The 25,844-nt window shown below is 41.2% G+C and overlaps 1 protein-coding gene across 5 annotated transcripts; it reads left to right on the top strand.

Annotated features, from left to right (window-relative positions):
* Nucleotides 1-3,502: 3,502 nt before the first annotated feature.
* ZBTB1 (zinc finger and BTB domain containing 1) lies at nt 3,503-23,986 on the top strand. 5 transcript variants are annotated; one of them, XM_031553715.1, is made up of 3 exons: nt 3,503-3,905; nt 8,457-10,196; nt 22,176-23,986. In XM_031553715.1, the coding sequence occupies exons 2-3, from the start codon at nt 8,477-8,479 to the stop codon at nt 22,205-22,207; spliced, it is 1,752 nt and encodes a 583-aa protein (XP_031409575.1). In that variant the 5' UTR covers nt 3,503-3,905; nt 8,457-8,476; the 3' UTR covers nt 22,208-23,986. The 5 variants fall into 5 exon arrangements, with proteins under 5 accessions (XP_031409575.1, XP_031409574.1, XP_031409576.1 ...); XM_031553714.1 differs by having other exon boundaries at nt 8,457-10,368; XM_031553716.1 differs by lacking the exon at nt 22,176-23,986 and adding an exon at nt 20,265-22,142.
* The last annotated feature ends 1,858 nt before the right edge of the window (nt 23,987-25,844 follow it).

Raw genomic sequence — 25,844 nt, 5'->3', positions numbered from 1 at the left:
GGCGGGCACGGCGCTGGGCTGAATGCCGGCTTCTGCCGCTGCGTGATTTCCCCGCGCTACGGCATCGCGCGGCACGGCGCAGACTGCAGAGCCACCGGGGCTGGAGCAGCGCCGTGTTCCGTAGGCATTTAATTACATTAAACAAACATTCCTTTAATTAAAGGTGTTTGTTTAACATTCCTCGCTGCAGCTCTTGGAAAAACCCGCACAGCCCTCGCGAGCAGGGCTGCTGTCTTTTGCTAAATTAGAAACCGAAGCTCTCCCAGAGCAAAGCCGAGGCCGTATGGGTGCGGAGCAGTGAGCTGTGGCTGTGGCACATGTGGGGCCCGAGCAGCACGTCGCCTTGGTTGCACACTGCTATTGACTTGCTTGGTGTTTGTACGGATGGGGCTGCAGCAGGGGCTGGGGAGCGGAGCTGTGGGTTTGTGCTGCATGGGAAGCTTGGCAGGGCGCTGGAAAGCCCCTTTTCCCAGGAGCAGGGAGGTTTGGGCTGCGTGGGGCAGGACCGTGAGCTGAGCAGATGTTTTAGCTTTGCTGGCACACGTCCTCAGTTTTGTCACAGGCACTGGAGTTGGCAGTAATTACAATGAGAGTATGCATAGCGTACTCATAGCGCATGCATAGCATGGCATACTCTCCAGAGCTTACTCTGGGCTTTTAGGCACTTTCTTACTTGAGTGCGAGGTTAAGTGCTTTATTCACATATGTCCATTGCAGTGTGGAAGCACTGAAAGTCCAGGATCCTTTGTAGGTACTTATCTGCTGCGTGGGAAAAAAGCTGCTCGAATCTGAGATGATGAAAGTTTCCTGGTAGAAACTGTAGTGCCCCATTCCTGCAGAGGCTGCAGGTGGCCCTCTCTGCACCTCTCCCAGACCTTCACTGCAGAACCCGCGGTGTGTTTGTCAAGAAACTTTGCCCAGTGTTGCCCCACGGTTGCTTTCTCTGCCCTGCTGCTGCCTGGGCACAGTGAGCACCATGGACCGAGTTCTGCTGCAGACACAGCTGACATGATTTGCATGAAGACCATTTATAGCTTCAAACTGGTCTGGTAATTCTGTTTTTGTTCGCCTTGCGTCGTCGCAAAGCTCTCTAGAGTTAACCAGCAGTTGCATTTTCTATATGAAACCCACTTCATTTGATGGAAACCTTAGCAGTTTGGGGTTTTTTTATGTGCCACAAGTGAATTTCAAAGCATGTAGGAGCAGAAAGTGTCAACATGTAGTCTGACCCATGTGTCACAAGGCACTTCATTTGTATGTCTCCAATGACTGGTTGTGCCGGCACGCAGCCTGCATCAGCCAGGATGCTTGTCTGGAAGGCACTCTTAGTTATCTGAGGGTCTTGGGAGAGGGCTGAACACCAAGATGCCTCCTGAAGCTAACAGGGTGAGTCAGAGAGCGCAGGTGAAGGCTCATCAGCCAGCTGCGAGGCTTAAATCTGGTGTCAGGATGTTCTTCTACCGGTCTTTCAGACGTATCATTACCGTGTTGCTTCACCACCTTTTACAGTTGTAAAAGCGTCAGATAAATGGTGACTGTGACTTTATAGAGCAGTCCCTGCTGGATAGCAAGTTACTTAAAACACTGCATACAGCTCTCTGCAATACTTGGTACTCCATAGGCATTACCTATGGAGTAGGTGAAGTTGGTTGAGATGGTAACTTCTAGCGCTTCGGTTCAAACTGTTTTCCTAACTTAGCTGCTCATGCTTTCCTGTCGTCTTATTCATCTTTTGAGGTGAGTGCTTCCTAAGACTGTGTGATGCTTTTTAACTAGTTATCAGTGTCTGACAGTGGAAACCAGCTCGAGTGGGAGGGCTGTTTCTCATTTGTGAACTCAGGTGCTGTGTCAGTGTGGAGCTCTGTGAACTGATGGAGGAGTGAATGGCTCCTACCATTGCTCCTTGCCTTTCCCTGGTTCAGACCTAGCCCAGGTAGCAGCTGAAGCTTGTTTCCATACGTTGGCAACAAGGCATTTAACATCAGTTGATTCAGCTATCAAAATGTGTATGCTGATGAGTATCTGCATCATGGCAGGCAGATTCACAGCTCGTGTGCCTGAAGGCAGCTAATGGAAGGACTCTGGGAGGAGGATAAATTATAGACGGTCCTTCCTCATCCGAGTAATGGAGCCTAATTAGACTTTCCCTGGCAGTACATGGAATTCTCCTAACTTTTAATTCACGGTTGTGGATCCTGCTCTTGCAATGCAAGCTGCATCTTATCCGTACCTGCTGTTGCAATGAACAGTGGTCACCTGTCCTCATGTTTTTTGCCTTTTTTTGCAAAGTTTGTGTAAATTGAATGCCCTCTTGGACTATGCAGTACTATGGCAATCTCAGTGGCTTCTTCCTGTCAGTGTCTAGATAAAACTTGTTGCCTGTCAGCAACTCTGTTGTCAGCATACCAGCCGAACGCCCAGATTTCTCAGGCAGCACACAAAGCTTGGATGTGTGATGTGGGATTTTTTTCCTGAGCATCTTTATGCTGTCATTTAGGAATCCAGATTATCTGGTGTAGAATCTGGACCTACGAAGGCAAAGTAATTCCTTAGGGAGGAGAGCTCTTGGGAGCCTGCGTCAGCCTGAGATGTGGTGTGAGAATAGGATGGGGAATTTGCTTTCTGCTGCCCAAGCAGCCCATTTCTTTGGATAACTGGGCGTTGGTTCCTTGAGGTTTTTCCGTCTTGTTTTCTATTAACACCAAATTCTCCACTCATTTATTATACTTTTGTCCAGCCTGCTCTTGGTTTCTGAAGAAAAGCAGCCAGCAACTAAGCATGTAAGCAGTCTGTTTTTGCCTGCTCAGCAGTGGAAATGCTGGGTTTTGAAAACCACCTACTAATTTTAGGAGCCGAAAGGCTCCTGAATCTTGAACCTTGTGGTACTTCTTTTTTAAAGACAGAGAAGTTAGTAAAAGAACTTCAGCAGTCTCTTAAAGGTTTAACAGGGGAAAGTTTGAAGACTTCTAAAATTTTCTGAAATGTTTTAAAACTAAAAATCTGTAAAAGGGGAAAAAGAAAAAGCATTGAGTTATAGTAAAAGCCTTTTCTTTCTGGTCCTTGGCTTCTAAACAACACGCTTGGTTTGTGTAGTAGCTTAGCTTGTTGGTGATAATATCTGAGTGGTAATTGTACCTGAGTGCTGATTCAAAAGAAAAACACAGTAGCGTGTAGGCAGCTTGAATCCAAGCTTTGCCACGTAAGAATAAACACGTAGCCTCCACATACATTCTATGTTTCTTAGAGTTTGAGAAACAGACTGAAATTACCTGACTAAAGCATCTACACTTCTCAGTTTCATATCAGATGCTTTTCTAGTACGTTCTTTTTCAGACCACTTCTGCATCATTCAGTGTTGCTCATAGCATGGCCCACTGCTGTGCTTACTGCACTAATTGGTTGTTGCTGAGGACAGAGTGATGTAGGTGCCTGGTGGACCTCCTTGTGATGACTGCGTGCTTCATAAATGCAGTGTGCTAGTCAGGCAAGTGGTCACATTTCTTCTCTTTCTGAAATAGGAAGCAGAGTTAGAGAGGATCAAATACACGTTTGGATGGATAAACTCGTGTGTGGAGCTTGAATTTTCCAAGATAATCAATGCTTAATACACACAGTGAGTAGCACCTGTTTGTATGAGGTATTGCTGATGGCATCCCTGCATGAAGATGAAGACGTGAAAAAGTGCAAGCCAAAAAACCCAAAGGTTAACATGACTTGTCCTGGTACTTTCACTGATGGGGTGAAAGTGGTTGTCCAAGCAGTGCTCTTTCTTGTGAGATTTTCCCCCTCTTCTCCTTGCCTTATCCACCTCACCTCCTCCAAACCCCGTGCCAAATGAGCAGAGATCTCACGTTGTGCATGAAGAGCACTGCTGCGTGGATCCATCTCCTGGACAGATCCACAAGGTGAGCCCAGTAAAGAAAGGAGCCTTCCGTAAGAGGAGGGCTGGAAGGTTACAATGTGTACATAAAAAGTTGTTGAATGACTGCTGCACTGGAATTTAGCTTAATTAATGTCTTCTGTATGCGCTTAACCTTGAAACCTTTGGTTTCTTTTAAGAAGGATATTTTTGTTCTAATGACTGCTTTCTTTCCAGAGAAAATCTCAAAAATAGTTTGCAACATTGTACCACCCACATGGGTGACAAATGCAAATCTCTGACATTTTAGCAATTAAAAATAACAAAATAATGATAAAGGATCGTTTTCTGAGAGCTTGCTCTTGATGGGAGGACATTTTTCAACAAACCTGTGATATTTGCTAATAGCAAAGGAACAGCAGAATTCAAAGTTCAGTTCCAGCTCTGAATGGGTGCGTGCTGTGATGGCTTTCTGCCTGTTGCCCAGCAAAAGCATGTGTGTGTATCTATGCTTATATGTGTGTGTGTATAAGATATTCTTCCCTTCTGCCCTAGCACTTTGGTTCTTCCCAGTCCCTTGCTCAGGTGGTCTCCCTCCCCCATGTAGATCCTAACTGCACCATCTTGTCTGCCCACGGCTGTTCCCGATCCCAGATCCTTCCTCTCAGTGCTCTCCTTGCACTCTCTGAACTCTTCCCTCACCTCCCTCTTATGCTTTCTAATCTCCACTCAGTTTCACTAAGCCCACTCCTTGCTGGGAGTCAGTCAGAGCCAAGTGTTGCTCCTTTCTGGCTGCCAGGGATGCTGGAACGCAGCGGCACGTTCTGTTGCAATGAGCCCTGTCACCAGTCTGGGAGTGGATGTGGCATGCAGCAGCCAAAAGGGTTTTCATGCTGGATGGGATGGTTTGGACAGACCCCTCTACACAGAGGAGCTGCATGAGGATGAATTGTTCTCAGCAAGGCTATGATCTGAGATTTTAGTAACGCACAGCAGTCTGAAGTGTAAACAAATCTATAATTTCTACCTTCTTCCCCTCCTCCTGTTTAAGCTTGGCCAAATTCAGGCAGCTTTTTGTGTGATGACAAAAACCATCTCTAATACATGCCTCTTTCTCCCATGTGAAGTCTGATTAACATTTATATCTGATTAATGTTTACACATCAAGGGAGGTGGGAGGCAAGTGGGTGAGGCCAGGCTCTTCTTGGTGGTGCGCAGGGGCAGGACAAGGAGTAATGCCCCAAAACTTGAATGTAGAGAGTTCTGCACTAAATGTGGGAGGGCTTTACAGTAAGGGTGACAGAGCACTGGAGTAGGTTGCCCGGAGAGGTTGTGGAGTCTCCTATGGAGATATTCAAGACCTGGCTGGACACCTACCTGTGTGACCTATCGTAGGGTACCTGCATTAGCAGCAGGGTTGGACTCATTGATCTCTTGAGGTTCCTTCCAACCCCTGTGATCCTGTGATGTCTCTCTACAAAGATTTTGGAAGAGAAAGTTCTTTGAATTTTAAAGAAAGAGCAATAATTTAGATATACAAAAGCTTTTTCTTAACCTCATTTTTGAAACTGCTTTAACTGATTTTTTTTTTCCTGGAAAAAACAAGTCTGAAGCACACAGTTCACAAGGAAACTTTTGCCTGTGCTGGTTGGTGTTTGTCAGTGTTTTAAATAGACCAACACAGGCTCTTGTAGTGGGAAGTGTTGGCAGCTGTGAATATATGGTTACACATGGCAGGTTAATACAGCATACAGAGGAAGGCTGCCAGAACTTTCATTAACATAGATAACTTCAAACGCTCTCTATTTTAATACCTGCTTGTAGTACTACTGTGATGGAGGCTGTGTACACATCTGAGCACCTTGCTGGCCTGACCAAGCTCACTCATGCTCGGGCTGGTTCTTTACAAAGCAGCAGTAGGAGAAAGGCATTACCGGTGGGTTATTTTTGCATATCAGGACTCAAGTGCTGAAAGAGTTTTTCTGTCAAAAGAGGAAATAAGTTTCACTTTTTTCAAAGAAGAAGGAAACTTAGAGAAAGTGTGTTTGTGCACCGTCACTGCAGTGACTGCTAGATCTTTCCCACAATTTTGAATTGCAGGTGTGTGCAGATATTTGTGACCTCGTGTTGCTGTTCTGCTGTTGGAAGGCATGATAGAATACCTTCAATATGCAGAAAATAAAAATGAAAAGTGTAAGCTTGTTGCTTTGTGAGGACAAGAAGGTTAACCTAAGCTGTCCTGATTTCTTCCTCTAGCAGTCCTAAGCCTTTTCTTGTCCTGATGGAAGATCACACTGAGAGGCCAGTGGTATCTTAGACTGCGTCTTCTCACATTTCTTGTTGATTTTAAGTCTGAGGGTGTGGAAGTTGAAATCAGTTCTTTGTTATCATACAGTTGCTGGTCTTAATTCTTGATGAAATATACTGAATTGCATTCAGGTATCTGATTAATTACCTGAAATATAAAACACCTAAGCACTTGGAAGACTATGAAGTGCCCTTTAGGTATTACTTGATGTTGAAAGGGTTGTTATTTTTCTGAGAAACACCTGAAGTTACCCAGAAATTAAGATAGTTGTCAAATTTCTGTAGAAAACACATGAAGCTGTTTCAGAGATTCTTCTGTTTTCGTAGTCACCCTTTTCTAAGTTATTAAGAAAGCCATTGAGTAGATTTTATGTAACAAGCTGCGTTTCTGCAGAGGACGTCACTGAGCTGAACTTGACAGAGAATTGTGATGTGCTTACCTTGGGTTCAGGGGTTGTAGAAATAAGTTCAGGGGAGAGGAACAGCTGTACAGCTGTCACCCAGGTGTTTATCATCAATATAAAACCAAATCTCAAGATCCCCATTGCCACATAAGAGGTCTTCTGTTGATAGTGGTCCTTATGAATGGCTGTAGTATTGGCAGTAGGGAATATTGCTGGGCACTGATGAGCATTTCCTCATCTAGAGGGCTTGCATGCATTTTTTTCCATGACAGTCATTTGTGGAATGAAGGAGAACAGTGACTAATGCTAGGTCTGCTACTTTACAGCCCAGGCAACACCTCTGATTTGTGAATTCAGTGCTTATTGTGGAATATAATTTCTCATTTTCCAGTCACTGGGAGATAGGTGTGAGCTGGTAGGGAGGTGAAGGAACCAGGGAGCATTTTTGTGTATATTTTGTGTAAATTTTGGACAGTTGAAAGAACAGTGACAAACCAACCTGTGCATTTCATGGAGTCACAAAATGCAGTTTATACATGCTGTTTGCTAGCCTATATCTTATGTGTGCAAATCTCTTACTGTTGTTTCTACTGATTGCAGTAACCTTTCAAAGTGTGAAAAATGCTCCTTACTGTGTTAGGTCTTTCTTTTCAGTTTGGGCATTCTTTGCCTTTTTTTGTTTTGTTTTGTTTTCTCAAACCACTCTGTCCTGCTTCCTGTTTATTTAGCACACATTGTGCGTCAATAAAGGTTTTCCAAAGTGAGCAGGGAATCGCTTTACTTGGTTGCAGTTTATCTTCTGCAGTAAATTGAATGGACACCTCCTGTATACAACGTATGTTTTCTGGATATTTTTCTTAACATAAAGTAGCACATTTTCTTCCTCCTTCCTGTTTAGCACAAGTTAGTCCTTTCGTGTATAACACCTTCCAGCACTTTGCTTCAGGTGTTTGCAGTTCCTCATTGAGGCTTCATCTCTCAATGCTGCCATCTTTGGCATGCTGGCCTTTAGTTCTTCATTAGTTTTTCTTTTTTGGTCCAGTCTCCAATCTAAGTGTTTTGCTTATATTAAATGAAAGAGTGGTTTTAAGAGGAGCTGGAGGCATGGTGTGCACCACTTCCTGCTTCTGTTCTGCCCGTGTTGCACAGCGAGCCTGGTGACCGTCTGCAGCGGGCTTGTGTGGGACATGCTGCCTGCCCTGTGCTTCTGAGAATGCACCTGAGTTGCACAGCTCCTGGTTTGCTAGGTGTCTTGCAGATAAGCTTGAGAAGATTCCCCAAGTGCCATAAAGAGCAAACAGTGTGTAGATGTAGCCTGTGTGGATATTTCACTGATGTCTCTTCTGAATTTCCTTTAGTGGGGAGGGAAAGACCAGTTTGAGCCCAGCCTTGTTGCCAGTAATGTGTTGCTTCATAGGTCCTTTGGTCTGGCAGGTGAAAAAGGCAAGCTGAAACTCAGCGGTGGTTTCTTACAGTCAGCTCACCTTGTAGAGCTGTTGTCCTGGGGCTGTCTTGCAGAAGTCTGCCCTGTGAAGCTTTTGAAGTTCTGCATCCAGAATTCCTATCTGAAAAATCTTGGCTGTAGGACTTTGAGATATATTTGCTAATTTATATTCGAGCAGTGTTGCTGTAACTGATGTTGTGGTTGTTATGTTTATTAGTTTACTGGTCTTGTAAGTCTAGTGGTGAGAACATGGGATTATGGATGTTTTCACTGGCATCAACAGTAGTTGCCAGCAAAGATGTCCAGATGGGAAATCACACCACAAACAGTGTGAGAATAGGAAGAGATCTAGAGAGGAAAAAGACGGCGGTTCCTCTCTACACTGAAATGTATTCCACTTTCTGTGCTTACAGTTCTAACAGATGTCATCTTCTTTTTGCAGGGCTGTAATTGAAATACAAGATGGCAAGAACCAGCCACAGCAACTACGTCCTTCAGCAGCTAAACAACCAAAGAGAGTGGGGCTTTTTGTGTGACTGCTGTATTGCTATCGATGATATTTATTTTCAAGCACATAAAGCAGTCCTTGCTGCATGCAGCTCCTATTTTAGAATGTTTTTTATGAACCATCAACACACTACAGCCCAGCTGAATCTAAGCAACATGAAGATTAGCGCTGAATGCTTTGATCTTATTTTACAGTTCATGTATTTAGGAAAAATTATGACCGCCCCTGCCAATTTTGAGCAATTTAAAGTGGCCATGAACTATTTACAGCTCTATAATGTACCCGAGTGTCTGGAAGATATACAGGATACAGATTCATCTAGTCTAAAATGCTCTTCTTCTGCTTCCAGCACCCAGAACAGTAAAATGATATTTGGTGTGCGAATGTACGAAGACACGCTTGCTCGAAATGGCAGCGAAACAAACAGGTGGGGCATGGAGCCGCCAAGTTCAACAGTAAATACATCCCATAACAAAGAGCCCGATGAAGAAGCTTTGCAGCTCAGCAGTTTCCCCGAACAACTGTTTGATGTCTGCAAAAAAAGCACCACGTCCAAATACTCTCACACAAAAGAGCGTGTGTCTCACTCACGCCGCTTCGGAAGAAGCTTCACCTGCGACAGCTGCGGGTTTAGTTTTAGCTGTGAAAAGTTACTGGATGAGCACGTGTTGTCGTGCACCAACAGGCATTCGTACCAAAGTGCCAGATACTACGGTGCTGAAAAAATAGACTTTAATGAAAAGGACTCTGCTTCTAAAATAATCTCTACGCAAACAGAAAAATACAAAGGGGATTCCAGCCAAGTTGTCGATGAGTCGTCTTCTCCCGTGTCCAACATTACAAGCAGGAAAAGCAGCACGGTGGCATCCGAAACGTCAGGTGAAGAAGGAAGTCGAGCCTCTGAGAGGAAGAGGATTGTCATCAAGATGGAACCAGAGGACAGTCCTGCAGACGAGCTGAAAGATTATAATATTATCAAGGTGACAGATAAAGACTGCAACGAGTCTTCTGATAACGATGACCTAGATGATGAGCAGGAAGAGCCACTTTACAGGTACTATGTTGAGGAAGAGATGAGAGAGAAGAGAAATGCTCGGAAGACTTTAAAACCCCGTTTATCCATGGATGAGGACGAAAGAAGGTGTTTAAAGAGTCCGCGGCACCTTAACAGGAAAGCTCCCTCCGTCCAGGAAGATGTGGAGAACGCTCCCTGTGAACTTTGTGGGCTAACAATCACCGAGGAGGATTTGTCCTCTCATTATTTATCCAAACACATAGAAAATATATGTGCCTGTGGCAAGTGTGGTCAAATACTGGTCAAGGGCAAACAGTTACAGGATCATGCACAGACCTGTGGAGAACCCCAGGACCTGACCATGAATGGTATCAGAAATTCCGAGGAAAAAATGGACTTGGAAGAAAACCCCGAGGAGCAGTCGGAAATAAGGGACATGATGTTTGCAGACATGCTGGAAGACTTCAGGGACAGTCATTTCCAAATGAACAGCCTTCAAAAAAAACAGTTATATAAGCATTCTGCCTGTCCTTTCCGATGTCCTAATTGCGGGCAGCGTTTTGAAACTGAAAACCTAGTGGTTGAACATATGTCCAACTGCCTGGAGCAAGATCTGTTCAAGAATTCCATGATGGAAGAGAATGAAAGAGATCACAGACGTAAGCATTTCTGCAATCTTTGTGGGAAAGGATTTTATCAGCGTTGTCACTTGAGGGAACACTATACTGTTCATACCAAGGAAAAACAGTTTGTTTGTCAGACATGTGGGAAGCAGTTCTTAAGAGAGCGCCAGTTGCGGCTCCACAATGATATGCACAAAGGAATGGCCAGGTATGTCTGTTCCATTTGTGATCAAGGAAACTTCAGAAAACATGACCATGTACGGCATATGATATCTCACTTATCAGCTGGAGAGACTATATGCCAGGTCTGCTTTCAGATATTCCCAAATAATGAGCAACTGGAGCAGCACATGGATGTTCATCTGTATACATGTGGAGTATGTGGAGCAAAATTTAATTTGAGAAAAGATATGAGATCTCACTATAATGCCAAGCATTTGAAAAGAACATAAGCATAATCATACTGTTAAAGCATTAAGTTGGCAGCAGAGAGAACACCAAAGCAAGGCATACAGTATAGTAGACAAAAATTAAAAAGAAAAAAAAAAAATTGAAAACAAGTCTTTTTTATTATTATTTTTTTTAAGACCCTCTTAATCATAGGTGTCTAGGCTCATTAAGTATATAGCTTTGAAAAGCTTCATGTGTTTAATTATTACATTTTCACTGTTTCCTAATATCAGTTTCTGTTCTTAATTTTATTGTTTTACTAAGTAGATATACAAATCATTATTTTTAAACTGTAGATTAAAAGCACAATGTTACCCCTTCACTGACTGCTATTAAACAGTTCTCGGATCCATGTCCGTAAGATGAGTGCTTTAATATTTCCATGTGTTGTTTCTTCATGTGAAAATTTTAGATCACAGCAATTAATATGCAAGAGCATAATTGTTCGTAATCCCAAAATTAATTTTCAAAATGAAAAAAAACCAATGCCAAGAAATAATCCTTTGCTGTCTGACTGCTATAAGGGCAGAACCGATGCTCAGCTTCTTGGCTATGTTGAAATTCGCATCCAGTGGTCAGAGCACATAGGCTCAGCTAAACCTTGCAGAATTGGACTGGTGTGCGCAAAGGGAAAGGGAGTTACTGACTGTCGTGGTAACTGAGGAGTTTCCAGCAGAGTGGTCATTTTCCAGACTTGAAATTTTAGCAGAACTGTAATGGGCGCTTCTGCCGTATGACTGACATTGGCCTTTTGCTGGCAGTCCTTATCCACGTGGGTCTGTATAACCTGCTTATGATAATATACAAGGAAGGACTTGCTGTGGTGGATTGCTAGGAACGCAGAATTGCAATGTGCGTTGAAGACTTCATTTCTCAGCTTAGCTGTAAATGGGTGCCTTGTTGCTTTTGTTGGGAAGTTAAAAGTGGGATGGGTGTGTAGATAGTCCCATTGCTTGGGTGGGAGGGGAAGGGGGAGTGTGGCTCATGTCAACCTTAGATTTTTTGTTTCTTGTTTTCATGATACTTTCTGAATGTTCTGTTTTTCAACAAGAATATAACAAGAAAAGACTGCAGAGTTTGTTTAATAAATGTAAAGACATTTAATGCCTTTAAAGATTTCTTTCTGATTCTAGTATAGCCCTCATCTGTGTAGCTTGTCTCTTAATTTAACTCAATTTAAAAATACTGCTAAGTACCACCTGACATCAATTCAGTGGGGCAGTTTGGCCTTGGAGAGAACAACTGGCTTTGACTCAAAGGCACCAGCTGTCTAAATGTTAAGTATATGGTTTTTAATGGGGGGTAGTAGGATCCTAATACGAAATGGTAGAAGGAACTATTACAAAATAAAGGCTAGTTGTACTTTCTCCCAGCAGATCTCACTTTACCAACCAGGGTAGTAATGTGGCCTCCTACTGAGCCATGGAGAAGGAAGTGATTTCGACCAGCTTGCGTGTCAGTGGTGGGGCTGAGAGCAGGAGCCAGGAGCTGATCCCTTGTTTCTCAGGAATTAACGGAGTGTTGAGCTTCAGAAGACTGTTTAGATAAATTCAAACAGTTCAGAATCTCCTCTATATCTATCTATATCAAACTGAGTACCAATAGTCTTGTTTTGAATTCAGTTTTAAATGTGAATCAGAATTTCTCTTGTTGGTTCAGCATGCATTTCCTCTAAGACAGGGGAGTGGGGAAGGGCCCAGCCATGGGCTGCAGGCCTGAGCTCGCTGCTGGCTCTCAGGTGCTGCTTCAGTTGCAGCGTGGGTCTACAGTATTTTGCTGGAACTGCTCAGTCTTAAGTTTTCTTGGAGGTGCTGAAGTCAGCTGGATCCCTAACAGCACTGGGACTAAAAGTTCTGCTGATGTTAATGCACTCCAGCTCTTGAGTTAATTCCAAGCTTCTCTATTACTAGAATTTTGTTACACGCTTCCTATCCCAAACTGGACTGAAGCTCACTGTGTAAGAGTTCAAAGAATAACCAGGATAGCTATTGTAGCATTCTCAGTGCTGGATTCAGTGGTAGAAGGTGATTAGAAGGATCCATAAAGTATTTGACCACCAAGTTAAGCACTTGCTGTGGTAGAAGGACTGGGGGCTAATACACTGCACACAATTTCTCTGACATTCAGATTCTCACTTAAGATATCAGCTATGACTGAACTGGGAAAAGCAGCTGAGAGAACTGAGGAGAGCTAGAGGGTGCTGGGGAGTTGACTGAAGAGCCTCGTGGTACAGGGTGAGCTGGAGGAGTGGCAGATGGGGGAAAGCAAAGGCTGGAAGCTTCAGGCAGAGAGACAGACAGAATCAGAGCTGTGCAAAGGGAAGCAGAGGGGAAAACATCCCAAAAGTAGCACACAGTGGGAGCCTGGATGAGTGGATAAAGTCCTGCAGATGCCTGTGAGACCAGAGTGAGTGTGACTTAGCTTGGCTGGGAGAGCTCTCAACACATGTGATTAGCTCACTGTGTCACAAATTAATAGTGCAGATGGTGTTCTTGCACTAGAAGGAGAGCATGGCACTGGAATGAATAGTTAAAGATCTTGTTGAAAAGGAGGAGGTGACTTGTGCAAACTAAAAGATCATTCTGGAATACAGGGAAAGGCTAACGGTAATTTAGAAACGCTTCTGGTCAAGAGCCACTCTTTAAGGTGTCTTGGTCTGAACTTGACCCACAAGTGATTCACCAAAAGAACAACCAAAATAACTTCCTAGCATGAGTAGACCTGTCAACTACAAAAGTTAAATTTAGGAATTGTGAATGGTGGTATTTATGTGAACTATCTAGCTTTACAAACACTCTGTAATCCCTTTGTTTTTCAATTACAGGCTGTAATGTAGTATCCTTTCAAGGAAAGCTTGTTGTTCTTACTGAACTTGAATGAATTCTTTTTCTCATTCTTACAGAACAAAAGCAGTGCCTTGTTGTTCACAGGTTTGAATATCCAGAATAAGGCTCAAAAAGTGCATGGAATGCACTGCAGGAAAGCTTAGAGTGGATCTACTTGTATTTAATCAGAGAATAACAGAATGACTTAAATAGCCCAACAGGTGACTGGGGAGTATAGGAGAACAAATCAAAGATATGGAAGCAAAAACAAGATGCCTTGCTTGCAAATAGATGCAGTAGAGAATGTTTATGGTAATGTGAAAGTATGCAGAGAAGAAGGGGTGGGTGCCATGCTCTTGAGGACAGAATGGGACAATGTCCATGGGGATGTGAAGTGGTGATATTTCAGCCTTCCTACTGTGAGAAAAAGTTCTCTCTGCGGAAACAGAACAAAAGCACATCTGACAAAAAACCAATTGCAGTTATGATATCCTAGAAGTCTTACTGTTACTTGAAAGATAATGAAGGGGAAGCAAAAACACTTAAGTCAGAATTCTGTTTCCTTTAAGAAATTTGTACTTCTTGGTCATGTTAACATAGTTCCTTTCTATTCCCTTCCTGCACTGTTTGGAGATTTAGCATATAAGACCCTTGAAAAACTTAAGGATCTTTATGGTTGAACATGCATATGCATTGCATTGGACAAAACATAGCCAGAAAGAAATGATGACACTATTTTAAAAGTGTTTTGCTATTTTTATTTTTAGAGGATCTCTCTCTGTTCTGCTTTTTTCCTCATTTTGGCAGTGGTGTGAGTGGCAGCCCTAAGAATTGTTAGCAGCTAACCTAGATATTAGCTTTCTGGATTATTGCAACTTAAAAAGAGAGACTTCATAAAGACCTGAAATGAGCTTTAAGATATAACAAAAGCTGTCAAACTTCTTCAGTATCAAAGGAGATATCCAAGTATTTAAGTGTGTGTCTGTGTGTGTGTATTTGTAAATACTTATTGGCAACTTGCTAATTCAAAGAATATTTACATTTGTGTATAACAGTATTTGTAGCTACCAGGTCCATGAAGGAATCTTGATTTGAATAGAATATCACAGAATTCTAAGAATTTGTACTTTTACTAGGGGACTGTGCTATTTAATATATTCAATTAATAGAGGAAAAAAATAGAATTCAGAGTATTTTTTTTTTTAATTGAAAGCCTAAAGACTGAAAGTCTACTGTCCTGGAGAATATATTAAAATGATTTGGTTATAAAAGACTACTTTGCCTACACTACTGTCTTTGAACACACTAGTAACAAAACATCAGGTATCTCAGCTCTTGCTGGGGATGTAAGTTTGTTCCTGATGGTGTCACCTTCAGCACTGTGAGTTCCTTTCTCCCTGCCACGTTGTTGCAGCTTTTGTATCATTTGTGTGTGCCTTCTCCCTTGTCAAAAGGCATATGTGGGTTAACAATGAACAGGGTCAAACGACAAACTTTTTGTTTCCCTGGGGAGTTATTTTTTGTCTGGATCAGTTCCCCGTTGCAGTTCCCTCTCTATCTCAATAGAAGTGGTGGCATGAGGGGAGAAATGAGTGGCTGGGGGGGAGGGGGGTGGCTCATCTGCCTGCATGAGCTATGTCAGAACTCAAAGTGCAGCCTGCAGCAGGGGGTTGCAGCTTGATGGTCCTTGAGGTCCCTTCCAAGCCATTCTACGATTCTGAGCTGCTTAACTAAGTCTCTGTCTCCCCCCAGCATCATTGTGGAAGCTGTATTCCCAATTCCTCTCCTATTTCCCGATAAGGAAAAAAGACAACTCGGCCTCTTACATACAGATGAGACACATCTATGCTATCTGCCCTCTTTATGAGAATTGGAAACCTTCCTGTGCTCAACTCACCCCACAAATATGCTCTGGAGCTTTCTTCGTCTTTCTTGAAATAGACGCCGCGGCTCTGTGCTGGGTTAGTGCGGTTGGCCCAAGGCCAGCAATGAGCTGGGCCCCTCGGCCAGCCGAGCGCCGGGACCTGCTCCCACCTCCCTCTGCTCTCTGTGCCCTGCAGCTCCAGATGTGCCACCCACAGCTGGGCACAGCTCACGCTGCCCTGTTGCTCTCCCTTCTCCCAGTGTGCACTCTTGTATTTGGTGGTAAGGCTGGAAGCTCAGGAGCAGAGTAAAGTTAAGGGGATAGTGGCAGTATCTGTTAATATCCCAGCCTGCCTGCTTCTGAGTTATAGATGCTTCCTAATCTGAAAGAGTTAAAAATCAAGTATTTTGACCTCCCTAATTCTTAATTGGTTTGAAGCTTGTCACAGACCTACAAGATGAAGCATGACTGATGTGACTATACAAAAGTCTCCTGAAAGCTAGAAGTTGGGGACATGTTTTTAAAAGCGGACATTTTTATAGTTCTCAGTAGCTATAAACCAGTTTTCTGCATTTTTGTCCAATTTGGAAAAAATTCCTGAACTATTCTTGCATTGCGTTCTTAAGAAATGCTTGTAGGTTGAGGTTTTGAAGGGCAAGATGCCAAAAAACCAGGACATCTTAATTGTGCCTTCTACCACTATTTAACACAGTTGCTTCTAGGATTCTGGAATTCGTTGTGATTTTATTTTTTCATGAAGAAAGACAAATCCTAATTTGTAACAACAGGGCAGCAGAGCACATGACTCAGGAGTCAGCTTGCCATGACTATAAATGTTCAGCCTCAAGACAAACAGAGCCCATGTTCCTTTTTGTACACTAAAATGACCACTGCTAGCTTAAAAGGAGAGATGCTATCAGATCATTCTTTGGGCCATTTTTGCCCCTAAATATATATATGTATATATTTTTTTTTAATTCATGTCACTGGAAAACAATATTGTGCTTCATAGTTTTAAAGACACTGTTTCTAGTTGCTTTCCCTAAGAGTAGTTGAGTATGTATATTTGAAGTTTCTTAATGTATGCAGAGGAACATACTGAAATTCTATGATGAGCAAACAGTCAGAGGCCAGGTTTTGACTGCTCTTTTTTGTTTCTTTTTTGTGTAGCTGGCATGCTGCCCCTCATTTCCAGAACCTCGAATTTCAGAAGTTTCAGTGTCTTTGATTCTCTTGCAAGTCAGAAGATAGCTCTGTTGTGCAGTGCCCCATGTTAATGATCTTGTTCTAAAATATGTATCTGTCTCATGATGGATACAAGTTTAACTTCCACCATTCAGAGAAAACAAACAGGTTTAATCTTTTCCTGCGCTTTCTGGCCTGCTAAAGCTGTAGTAAATTTTCCTGCAGCTATAACCACAGAAAAAATGTTATAAAAAATGCTGCTTCTAGCATTTCCTGTGGGAGAAAATATTTAGCCCTTCTAGAGCTGTTCAAGAATTTTCCTCCCAATGACAAGTGCTGATGCTGGTATTGTGTTCACTCATACCGTGATTTGTATCGGTGAGATTTTGGAGAGGTATATATTTTTTGGAAATGAGACACCCAAGGATAAGTATGCCTTGTGGATCTCTAGACATCCCAAGAATCCCAGGGAATGAGAAGGCCTCAAAGGCCTCAAAATCCTGCAAGTTGTGTGGACAGTAGGAACTCTACTGGGGAATCCAGGGCTGTGCAAATCTTTGTTTTCCGAGCCTGTCTGTGAGGCACAGCGCTGTCGGTGTCAATGCATTGCCAAAGTCTCTGCAGCAGAACTACTGCCAACATGAAAAATGCTAGAATCAGTCTTTCCTCAGTGCTGTCCCCTTTTCCCCCCGTCACAAGGTTGCAATTTTAAAAAGTCATCCTTTGGGGTTTTCTGTTTATACAAAGTAGAAGCATTTAGAGATGAAATCTAGAATCTCTCTCCTTTGGGAGAAGGAAAGATAGTAGCGTTGTAGGAGGGAATGCAGGATAGGATCCCTGGGAACTGATGAAGAAGTTGTCTTAGTATCTTCCCACATCCTAGGAGGGAGCTCATATCTCTGAGATGCATTGCTATCAGATAGATTAAACCTCATTTTTATATATTTATCTATGCTGTTGTGAAGCACAAGCACCAGCCACAGTCTGAGTGCCTGGAAGTATGAGGATAAGCCCCACCTAACCTGATTTCAGGCAGGGCTGTGTTTCACTTAAATTCAGGCAGTTTTTGCAGACATTGTCAATTTTGCTACAGAGACAGAGCTCCTGATGAACTGTAACTTAAAAACTGAAAAATATGTCAATTAAGACATAATAAATATCTCAGTAATTATTACTGTTCTTTCTGCTTTATTTTGCTGTGCAAATGAACAGTTAAATAGTTCAAAGGCAGTTTTCTTTGGAGAATGTTTATTTGATTGAGTTCAGCATGGCTTAGACCCCAAATAAAAATACTAATTTCAAACAGAGCACTACTATAAAAGTTGAAATAGTCTGTGGCCTTCTAGACCTCACAAGCTATGTTGGTTTGTTACACAGAGTCAAAACAAAGATGTCCCTTAAAACACATACACATTAACTCAGTGTCTTTCATACACCACAAGCTTTTATTTCAGATCTGCTTTTGTCCCTAGTTGTTAGAGCTGTGCCAAAATCCCTGAGATCCTGGATGAATTACAGACTACTCAGCAAAAAACAAATATGGTACGAATGGACCATCCAGCTTAGATTACTAGAGAACAGACTTTGAGAGCTACTGCCCCTATTTACTAAACTTACAGTGCTGCATACTTTGGATTTTACAGTAAAGCTTGTCTTTCCTTCTAGATTTGAGAAAGTAGGGTGAGGAAGAATGCTGTGAATGCTTCTCTTTTCAGAGTTTTTTTCTTCCATGTCCTTAGCTGGCTGAATCTTCAGATTTCTAATATATATGCTAAGCACTAAAAAAGCGCTGCTAGTTCATGATTAGATAGGCCAAGTTCAACCACTTAATCTGACAGTCAAACCCATGCAGATGCAGGCAGTACAGGAACTTGGTATCATGCCAAATCTGGAGAGTTACCTTTGATCTGTCTCCAGATTCCCCTTTATTTGTAAACATCTAGCTAATCACAGACTTCCTCTGACTTTTATGAAGTGGAAGAAGCGGCATCCTTTGTAATATCTATGAAGTGTTCTAACTTTGCAGATGTTCATGGATGGGAGGGATGAGCTCCATCTGGCGGCTAACTTAAAACATGCACGTTTCTATTTAAGATCGATCATTTCTGCAGTTCAGCTGAGTTTGTTGTGTGAAGAGCATAGAAGCAGATCCTCTGTGCATTCATAAAACTGTTTCTATTTTTAGAGTAGCCAGAATTTTTTAGAGTCTGGAAGAAGGGCATAACATTTTACCTCTAATCTAGCTCACTGTGGGCTGCAAACTACTACCAATGCCAACAGCACTTCGGTATTCACAGCTCTGTACGTACACCACACGACCACAGTTGGCACTAATTTACCATATTTTTGCAGTTCCATCAGGAAAAAATGCGATTTAATATTCATGGGCAGCTTACCTTTCCACGCTCAGAGGTGGTACCACACAGCATAGTTGCTGCATTTGAGGGAAGCAGTGTGAAGAATCTCAGTCGTGCCACGTGAGCTGTGTATGATCTACAAGTAGCAGAAATATTTGACTGTAAAATGCAGGGTAGCATCTAAATAAATATGATATTAAACATTGATATTAATTAAACACTGATACTAAACACTGATATTGCCTGGGGGAAAATTCTTTATTAATTTATAAACAAGAAGATGCATTTTGTGACCTTACAGCTAGTCATGTAAGAGCTACTTTGAGATAACAGCATCAGTCCAATATATTCCCCTACAAGATTCAAAGAGTGTATTAGGTGACTGCACTAACAGTTCTTTGAAGTTAGCAGTTTGCCCAAAGGGTGCTAGGAAATTCAGCCCTGAGCTGGCCTTCAGGATGCTCCAGCACATGTACAGGGCTGATAAACCTGCCTTCACTTGCAGCCTGAAAGCCCTTCCTGCTCTGCAGTGCAGATGCAACCACTTGGTCCAATGCTGCTACAGTGCATGTAGAAATATCAAGTGTAAATTAGCCAGCACTTATGTGAAAGTGGGACAGCCGTATATTCGTGCAATGTGATTCCCATAGCCAGAGAAAGAAGCCAGTGTACCATGAAAAAAAGTCTCAGAGGATTGTCTTTAGAAGTTGCATCCATGTGTTTCCAATGTCTTAACTGTTCCTATTGGATACAAAGCTGCTCACATTTGCCACGTTAGTGTGGTCCAAAGAGACGTGAATTGCAAACATTTGTATCATTTAGCTGCATTACACCCAGAATAATAATTCCGGGGGAGGTAAAGTAAATATATAATAATCACCTCTGAATTTAGCAAGTAAAATCAACAGAAAGGAGTGAAGGGGCAAATACGAAGCAGTGAGAAGTATTCCAGAGTGGTGGGTGTTCCAAGCTAGGAGAAGTTCAGGCTGAAGGGAAATAATACTTACGTAATTTTTGAACATCCGCTAAGCCGAGCCGTAAACCACTGCTGGAAAGTTACACATACAGTAGCAAAAATAACCTCGGAGGCTACAGAACTGAAGGTTTTCTTCAACAAGTCTTTAGCTGTTTTGAAAATGAAAGGTAAAGGAGGAAGAAGCAAATGAAAAGTTTCTGAAACAAGACCAGAACATTGTTTAAGGTTGTGTTTTGCTGGGGTAGAGGTTGAAGGAAAGGAACCATAGAGCTTTTAAAGAGTTCCCTTCTGTGGTGGGTGTTCTCAATATAACTGGAGGGGATAGTATTTAGAGCTAAACCACACCACGGTGAGGTGGGAGGGACCACATCATGCTAGCAAATATAGTACTAGAGTATGGGCTTCTGACTTTTAATATTTTTCTTGCATTTCTTTTCTGCATGGCAGTAGTGAAATAGGGACTTCTAAGCTTCTGAACAACTGAGAGAACCAGGTTTGAAGAAGACATGAGGAAGAACTGTCGGCAAAAGATTTCATAAAAACTCAGAACCACGTGTGCCAGATCTGAATTGGCACCACCTTTGCTTTTTTGACATACTGCAGCAGTCGCAAAAGATACCAAAGCAGTCATATTAGAACACTCAGTAATTGTTTTGGACTCTTCTCTGTATTACAAAACTTACTTCCTTGTGACTATTATTTACACCTGTCAAAAACAAATTTGAAGTCTCTTTCATGGAGCAGACAGCCAAAAGAGGCAGAGGCCAGGCATTAAGGGCTGCGCTGAAATGAGTTTGCAGGATCTGCTGTTCATATGCTGCCGTGCTGCTTTTATGAAACGAGGCTTATTAGAGTTTCTGTCAAAAACTGTTTAGACTTTTTAGCTTTAAAGTTAAAAGTATGTACTTATGAACTAAAATTCACGCGTTTTTCAGACAGTTACAATGCTAAGCTAATGAGCGTTAGAAGAGGGAAAAAATGTTTTAGTCTGGAATACAAAGTGAAAAAAAAAAACAAAAAACTTTAAAACTGAGCACAAAGGGTCTCTGAGGAAGGAAAGGATGGTGAGAAAGATCCAGCTGACCTGACTCCCTTTGCTGCCATGATCATCATATGCAAGCTGAAGAGGACCTTCCCTGGAGCTCAGTGCTTATATGTGGAGAGTAAAGAAATGGTGCTGTGGATGTGAAAAATTGTGACCAACAAGGAGATGAGTAAACATGCAATAATCTTCACAGGGCACAGTGTGCACCATGTTCTGGATCTGTACCTTGAAAAGGTGGTTTGAAGAAGAGAATCAGGCATTCATGTTCAGATTTGAGTATTTTAGCAACCCAAAATTTTCCACCTAAATTAATGGGAAGCAAACAAGCAAACAAAACAAAACGATGCAGTAAATGTTCAAAAATAGGCCAAGATGGCTTAAAAAATAGTAATTTCTTTTGCTTCTCCAGACAACTGGAGCAGATTGATTCATGTAAGCAGACTAAACATGCTGATCTATATACTGCTGTAGTTATGCATCTTACTAATTCTACTTATGACTATCAGAGGATGTTTTATTGTTTAGTATAACTGTTATCTCAGTAAGAATCTGTCTGCAATTTTATTTATAATTGGCATTATTATCATGACTGTTGTTATGAAGTATGTAAAATATTGTCTGTATCGCAGCTTGAACAGGGCATGTGTCTGTGCTTGCTTTACTCTTTTTGAGTTTATAAAGTTGCTATACAAATGGAAGAAAAGATGTTCAGGTATCTTTGAATGTTGTTCCTTAATCTGATTTCAGAGCTCCAAACCTTTCAGCCTGTAGGTATTTAAGGAATCAGCGGTATTAACACAAAACATCTCAGAAATAAATACAGGAATTTGTACAGGAATACGGTACAGGACTGGAATGCTGACACTGCTGCCCCAGTGGCAGTGCTAGAGCAGTGAGGAGGACAGTGAATATCCAGAAAATGCAAGAAACTACTGGGGACTCCTGAGGGAGAAGGCTCGTTATAGGTGGGAAATGTAATAGAAAATGTGATGTCCTTTCCACAGAGAGCAGGAAGACCCTCACAGTAGGACTACTGCAAAGCAGAGAAGAGAAGGGAAATATGTTTCTAGTATCACCTAAAGATAGGCCTTGAACTATTTAACTTTTTTTTATTTTTTAAGCAGAGGACATCTAGAACAGGCTCTGACTGTTCTGTAACTTAGCAATTATTTGTAGTCTATGTAGAGTATTAGTGAAGAAATGCCAGGTTAATTTTCATCATCTTTAAAGCTTAATCTATGCCTCGATACAGTATCTTTAATAAAATGTTATTACGAGTCTGCTTATTATTTTTATTTAATTCCATCTTACAGCTGAGTTAATAACAGTTCCAGCAACAGGGTGAAGTTCCAGTTACCATCAGCTTCATCTGCTCCTGCATTTTTCCCATTCAGCTAATAAGAATGACAGTATCGAAAACTGAGATGAGTAAAAATCACATAACACAAGAGAAAATTCGCAGCACTGCTGTAGCTCAGTTATCTTCAAAAGTCTTCACACTAAGCATCTAACTGAATCAGAAAGATATATTAAATTATGTCGACCTGTGAGTATGAACTACTGTGCTTTCGTTATGCCTTTTTCCTTGTTTAAGACATCATTTCCCAGCTTTACAGTTACTGCCAATAGTTATAATCTGATAAATGTCTTTCACAGCTCTTCTAGCCAAAATTCTTTGTTTTCATTCACTAAGTACCTGTACCATACACGTATCCCTTTTATACGTTCAAACAAGACGAAGTGGAGTTGGTCTTTAAGTATACTAGAAGATATTAGAATTTGAAATAATCTTAGCAAGGTGCAGCTACGATGTGAAAACATATGATGCTATTTAGTAGGAGCAAGTGCAACTTGGAATTACTAATAAGTAAAGGAACAGCTGCTTAATTTCCACTGGAAAGAATATATGTGTTATTTTGGATCAAGTTCTGAAAACGACTGCAAGATCGTGCTGTTGCAAATAAAGGTGCAAATTACAATGTCGAAACAGGAGTATAATGTGCTCCTGCAGAACTGCTAAGGCCTGAGTGAGTGATGTCTCCTGTTTTGGTTATGGCCCTTGAAAATGAAGATACAAGTTGCGTGCAGAGAACCCAGGCGAAAGCAATGTGAATGTCAAGAAAACACTGCCTTTGAGGGCAGATTGAATGATTGTAGGCCATCTTACAGAAGAGATGTTGAAGGGGAAACAAAATAATTTTCATGTCTGTAAAAGCAGTGGGCAAAGAAAAAATAGAATAGTGTTCTCTCATATCAACAATGAATAGGAATAGAAACGATTGGTTTAAATTGCAAGAAAAGAGACTTCAGACACAAAAAGGCCGACTAAGTAACCTGTTGAGGTCCTTTTCTGATCTGATTCTACGATTACTCGCAAGCTAGCTGCTTTGAAGACCTTTATTATTGCCAGTTAGGTAGCACTGTCTGTTAGAAAAGGTGGCTGCAGTTATAACTGCATATATAGTATATATATAATATATATAGTATATGCAGTATAAATATATATAGTATATGCAGTATAAAACTGCAGTTATAAAAAGTAGTGTAGAACGGAATGCCTACATTGCACAACGCACCAGTTGATGTAGTTAGCGTTAGTGATACCAACCCTCAGCTTTTCATTGTTCCTCAGCAAACTTTCAGAAGCATATGTAAGTAAGAGTGCCTTAAAACCACTTAATTTTAAAACAATTATTCCTTGAAACACCAAGGGCTGGTTTAATCAGTGTTACAAATGTTCTCGATTTTGTTGAGTCTCGTCAATCTGATACAGCCCTGTTATATCTGTGACATGGTGTAATCAGCTACTTTATTTCTTAAACTGGGGGGAAAACAAAAAAAGCAAACCTCTAAAAGTTACACGGACAATCCTGAAAGTGTTTCTAAAATCTGAAAACGTGCCAAAGATTAAAAAGCCCAAAGGTGAATAAAGTCACATGTGTTTTTTAAGCTCATAATTTTAAACTTGATTTCTAATTTTGGACTTGGGATTTTGGAACTTCTGGTTTGGCAGTACTGCATTACTGTGCCCTATATGCTGCTGTTCTAAATATTTCCAAATGACTGCTCCCACATTTGTATAATTTGCAGAAAACATGTTATGCCAACTTGCAGATTTTATTTTTCATGGGAAAAAAAATGTATTTAAGAGAAAACATGACTTGTGGCGGTCTTTCAAATAAAAGAGCATCTACATGCAAAAAGTGAAAGTATCCAAATACAAACTAACTCAAAAAGTTACATGGTTCCCCCCACATAGACTTTTTAACACAATAGAACCTTGTCAGAAAAATCTGTTGTCATTTCAAACACTGGTGGTTCTTGTCTGCATTCCAATTGCCTTCATAGATTCAAAAATAGAAACTAGATGAAAAAGTTGCAGTGATGAAAGGGCAATATGATCAAGTATTACTTGTTCTTGGAACAATTGTTGCTTAGATTTTTCTGTGCTGGGTGATATATTTAAAATACTTCACTTATGCTCGCCAGTACAGTCTGATTTATGCTATTTTCTGAATAGCTTTGCAAATGGCTAATAACCTCCAGAATTTAAGATTTAAGATGTTCTGATCATCAGTCCTTAACTCGTGTATATGACAGGCCATCAAGTTTTAACTTTATTATCTTTATGAACTAAGAAGTTGATGTCTGATTAAACAGTAACTTGTGTTCAATCCTATTTTTATACTATATTGCCTTATGAAATATATGAAAAAAAAAATCTTCCTGTTATCAAGATAAGGATATGGGCTGAGTGCTCAGTTCCGTTCCAGATACTGAGCTCTTGCTTCACAGCAGTCTAAATATCATCTCCAGCTCTGTCTGGGTGATGCAATGGAGCCTACAGCATATTGCATAACTGCCAAGCAGGAGATATGGGTGTATGGTCAATCCTAAACACAAATAAATGCATCAGAAAGGGGCCTGTGTACTTCCAGAGGTACTGTCTGGATGTTCTGGGAAATATGGCTTACAGATTAGGATGGGGAATCCAGCAGAAGTTTCTTTAAAAGGAAAATCAGACTTGTGTCCTCAGCATAAAACTCACTCTCTAATTTCTGAACCAGTCTGTTTGGCTCACCTGTAACATGACTGCATATGAAGCAACATAAAAGAAAATCCTCTGGCTCTTCCCATATGAGAAGATGACTGTAGAGATGAGTTGGTGCACAAATTGTGCTGCGAGTCTTAAGAGAAGTGCTGACAAAAAGCAGGCTTGTAATAGCTCTGCTGAGAAGAGAGAATAAGTCTAATGAGGTTCTAGAGGCTGTTCTCTCTAGTTAAGACTGGACTTTCTCTAAGGACATCTGTAAGAGATGAGCAATGATGACAAAATCACATCAACTTTTGGTTGGAAACAAAAGTTTAAAAAGCAGCTTAGACCTGTAGGTGTTGTTATACAAGAAGAAAACAGCAGCTGTGTGCTCAGCTGAAAAAGAAATACTTCTGCAGGGGGCTAAATTAAGTATTTGGTAGCCTGAGTCCACAGATCTTTTGATTTTTCCTGATATTGTCCATGATTGCCCCTGATTTACACTATTAGCATTAAAATGCACTCCTCCAAGACATTTTCCCCACATTTACTACAGTGAAACTCCAATTAAAATTTTAAAATACATAGGTGATAATAAGGTAAGCAGTAATTCAATCACTACGATCAGCTTTTTAGTGGGTTATCAGTGCATCTGGGTATCTGCACAACTACATCTGGGACATACTAGTGATTGGACAAAGGGAACCATCACCCCAAACAGGTTTTGTCTGGAGCTGTTGTGTCTGGGCTGATAAAATATGATTAAAATCTTTTGGTCAAATTCAAGAAATCTCATTTCTGAATCTGTTTGATTACAAATATATTTAAATGAGATATGAAATTAATTTTAATACAAAGCCTGCTAATTATGCAAATCAATATTTTTGTGTTATTTCCTGGTTCATTTGATCTCTCAATTTCTTTTTATACATACGTTTTTGAGGCAAGA

The sequence above is a fragment of the Meleagris gallopavo genome, chromosome 5 (genome assembly GCF_000146605.3).
Source record: "Meleagris gallopavo isolate NT-WF06-2002-E0010 breed Aviagen turkey brand Nicholas breeding stock chromosome 5, Turkey_5.1, whole genome shotgun sequence".
In the NCBI taxonomy this organism is placed as follows: domain Eukaryota; kingdom Metazoa; phylum Chordata; class Aves; order Galliformes; family Phasianidae; genus Meleagris; species Meleagris gallopavo.
The sequence above is the reverse complement of the archived record's forward strand: the minus strand, read 5'-3'. Positions and strand labels throughout refer to the sequence as shown.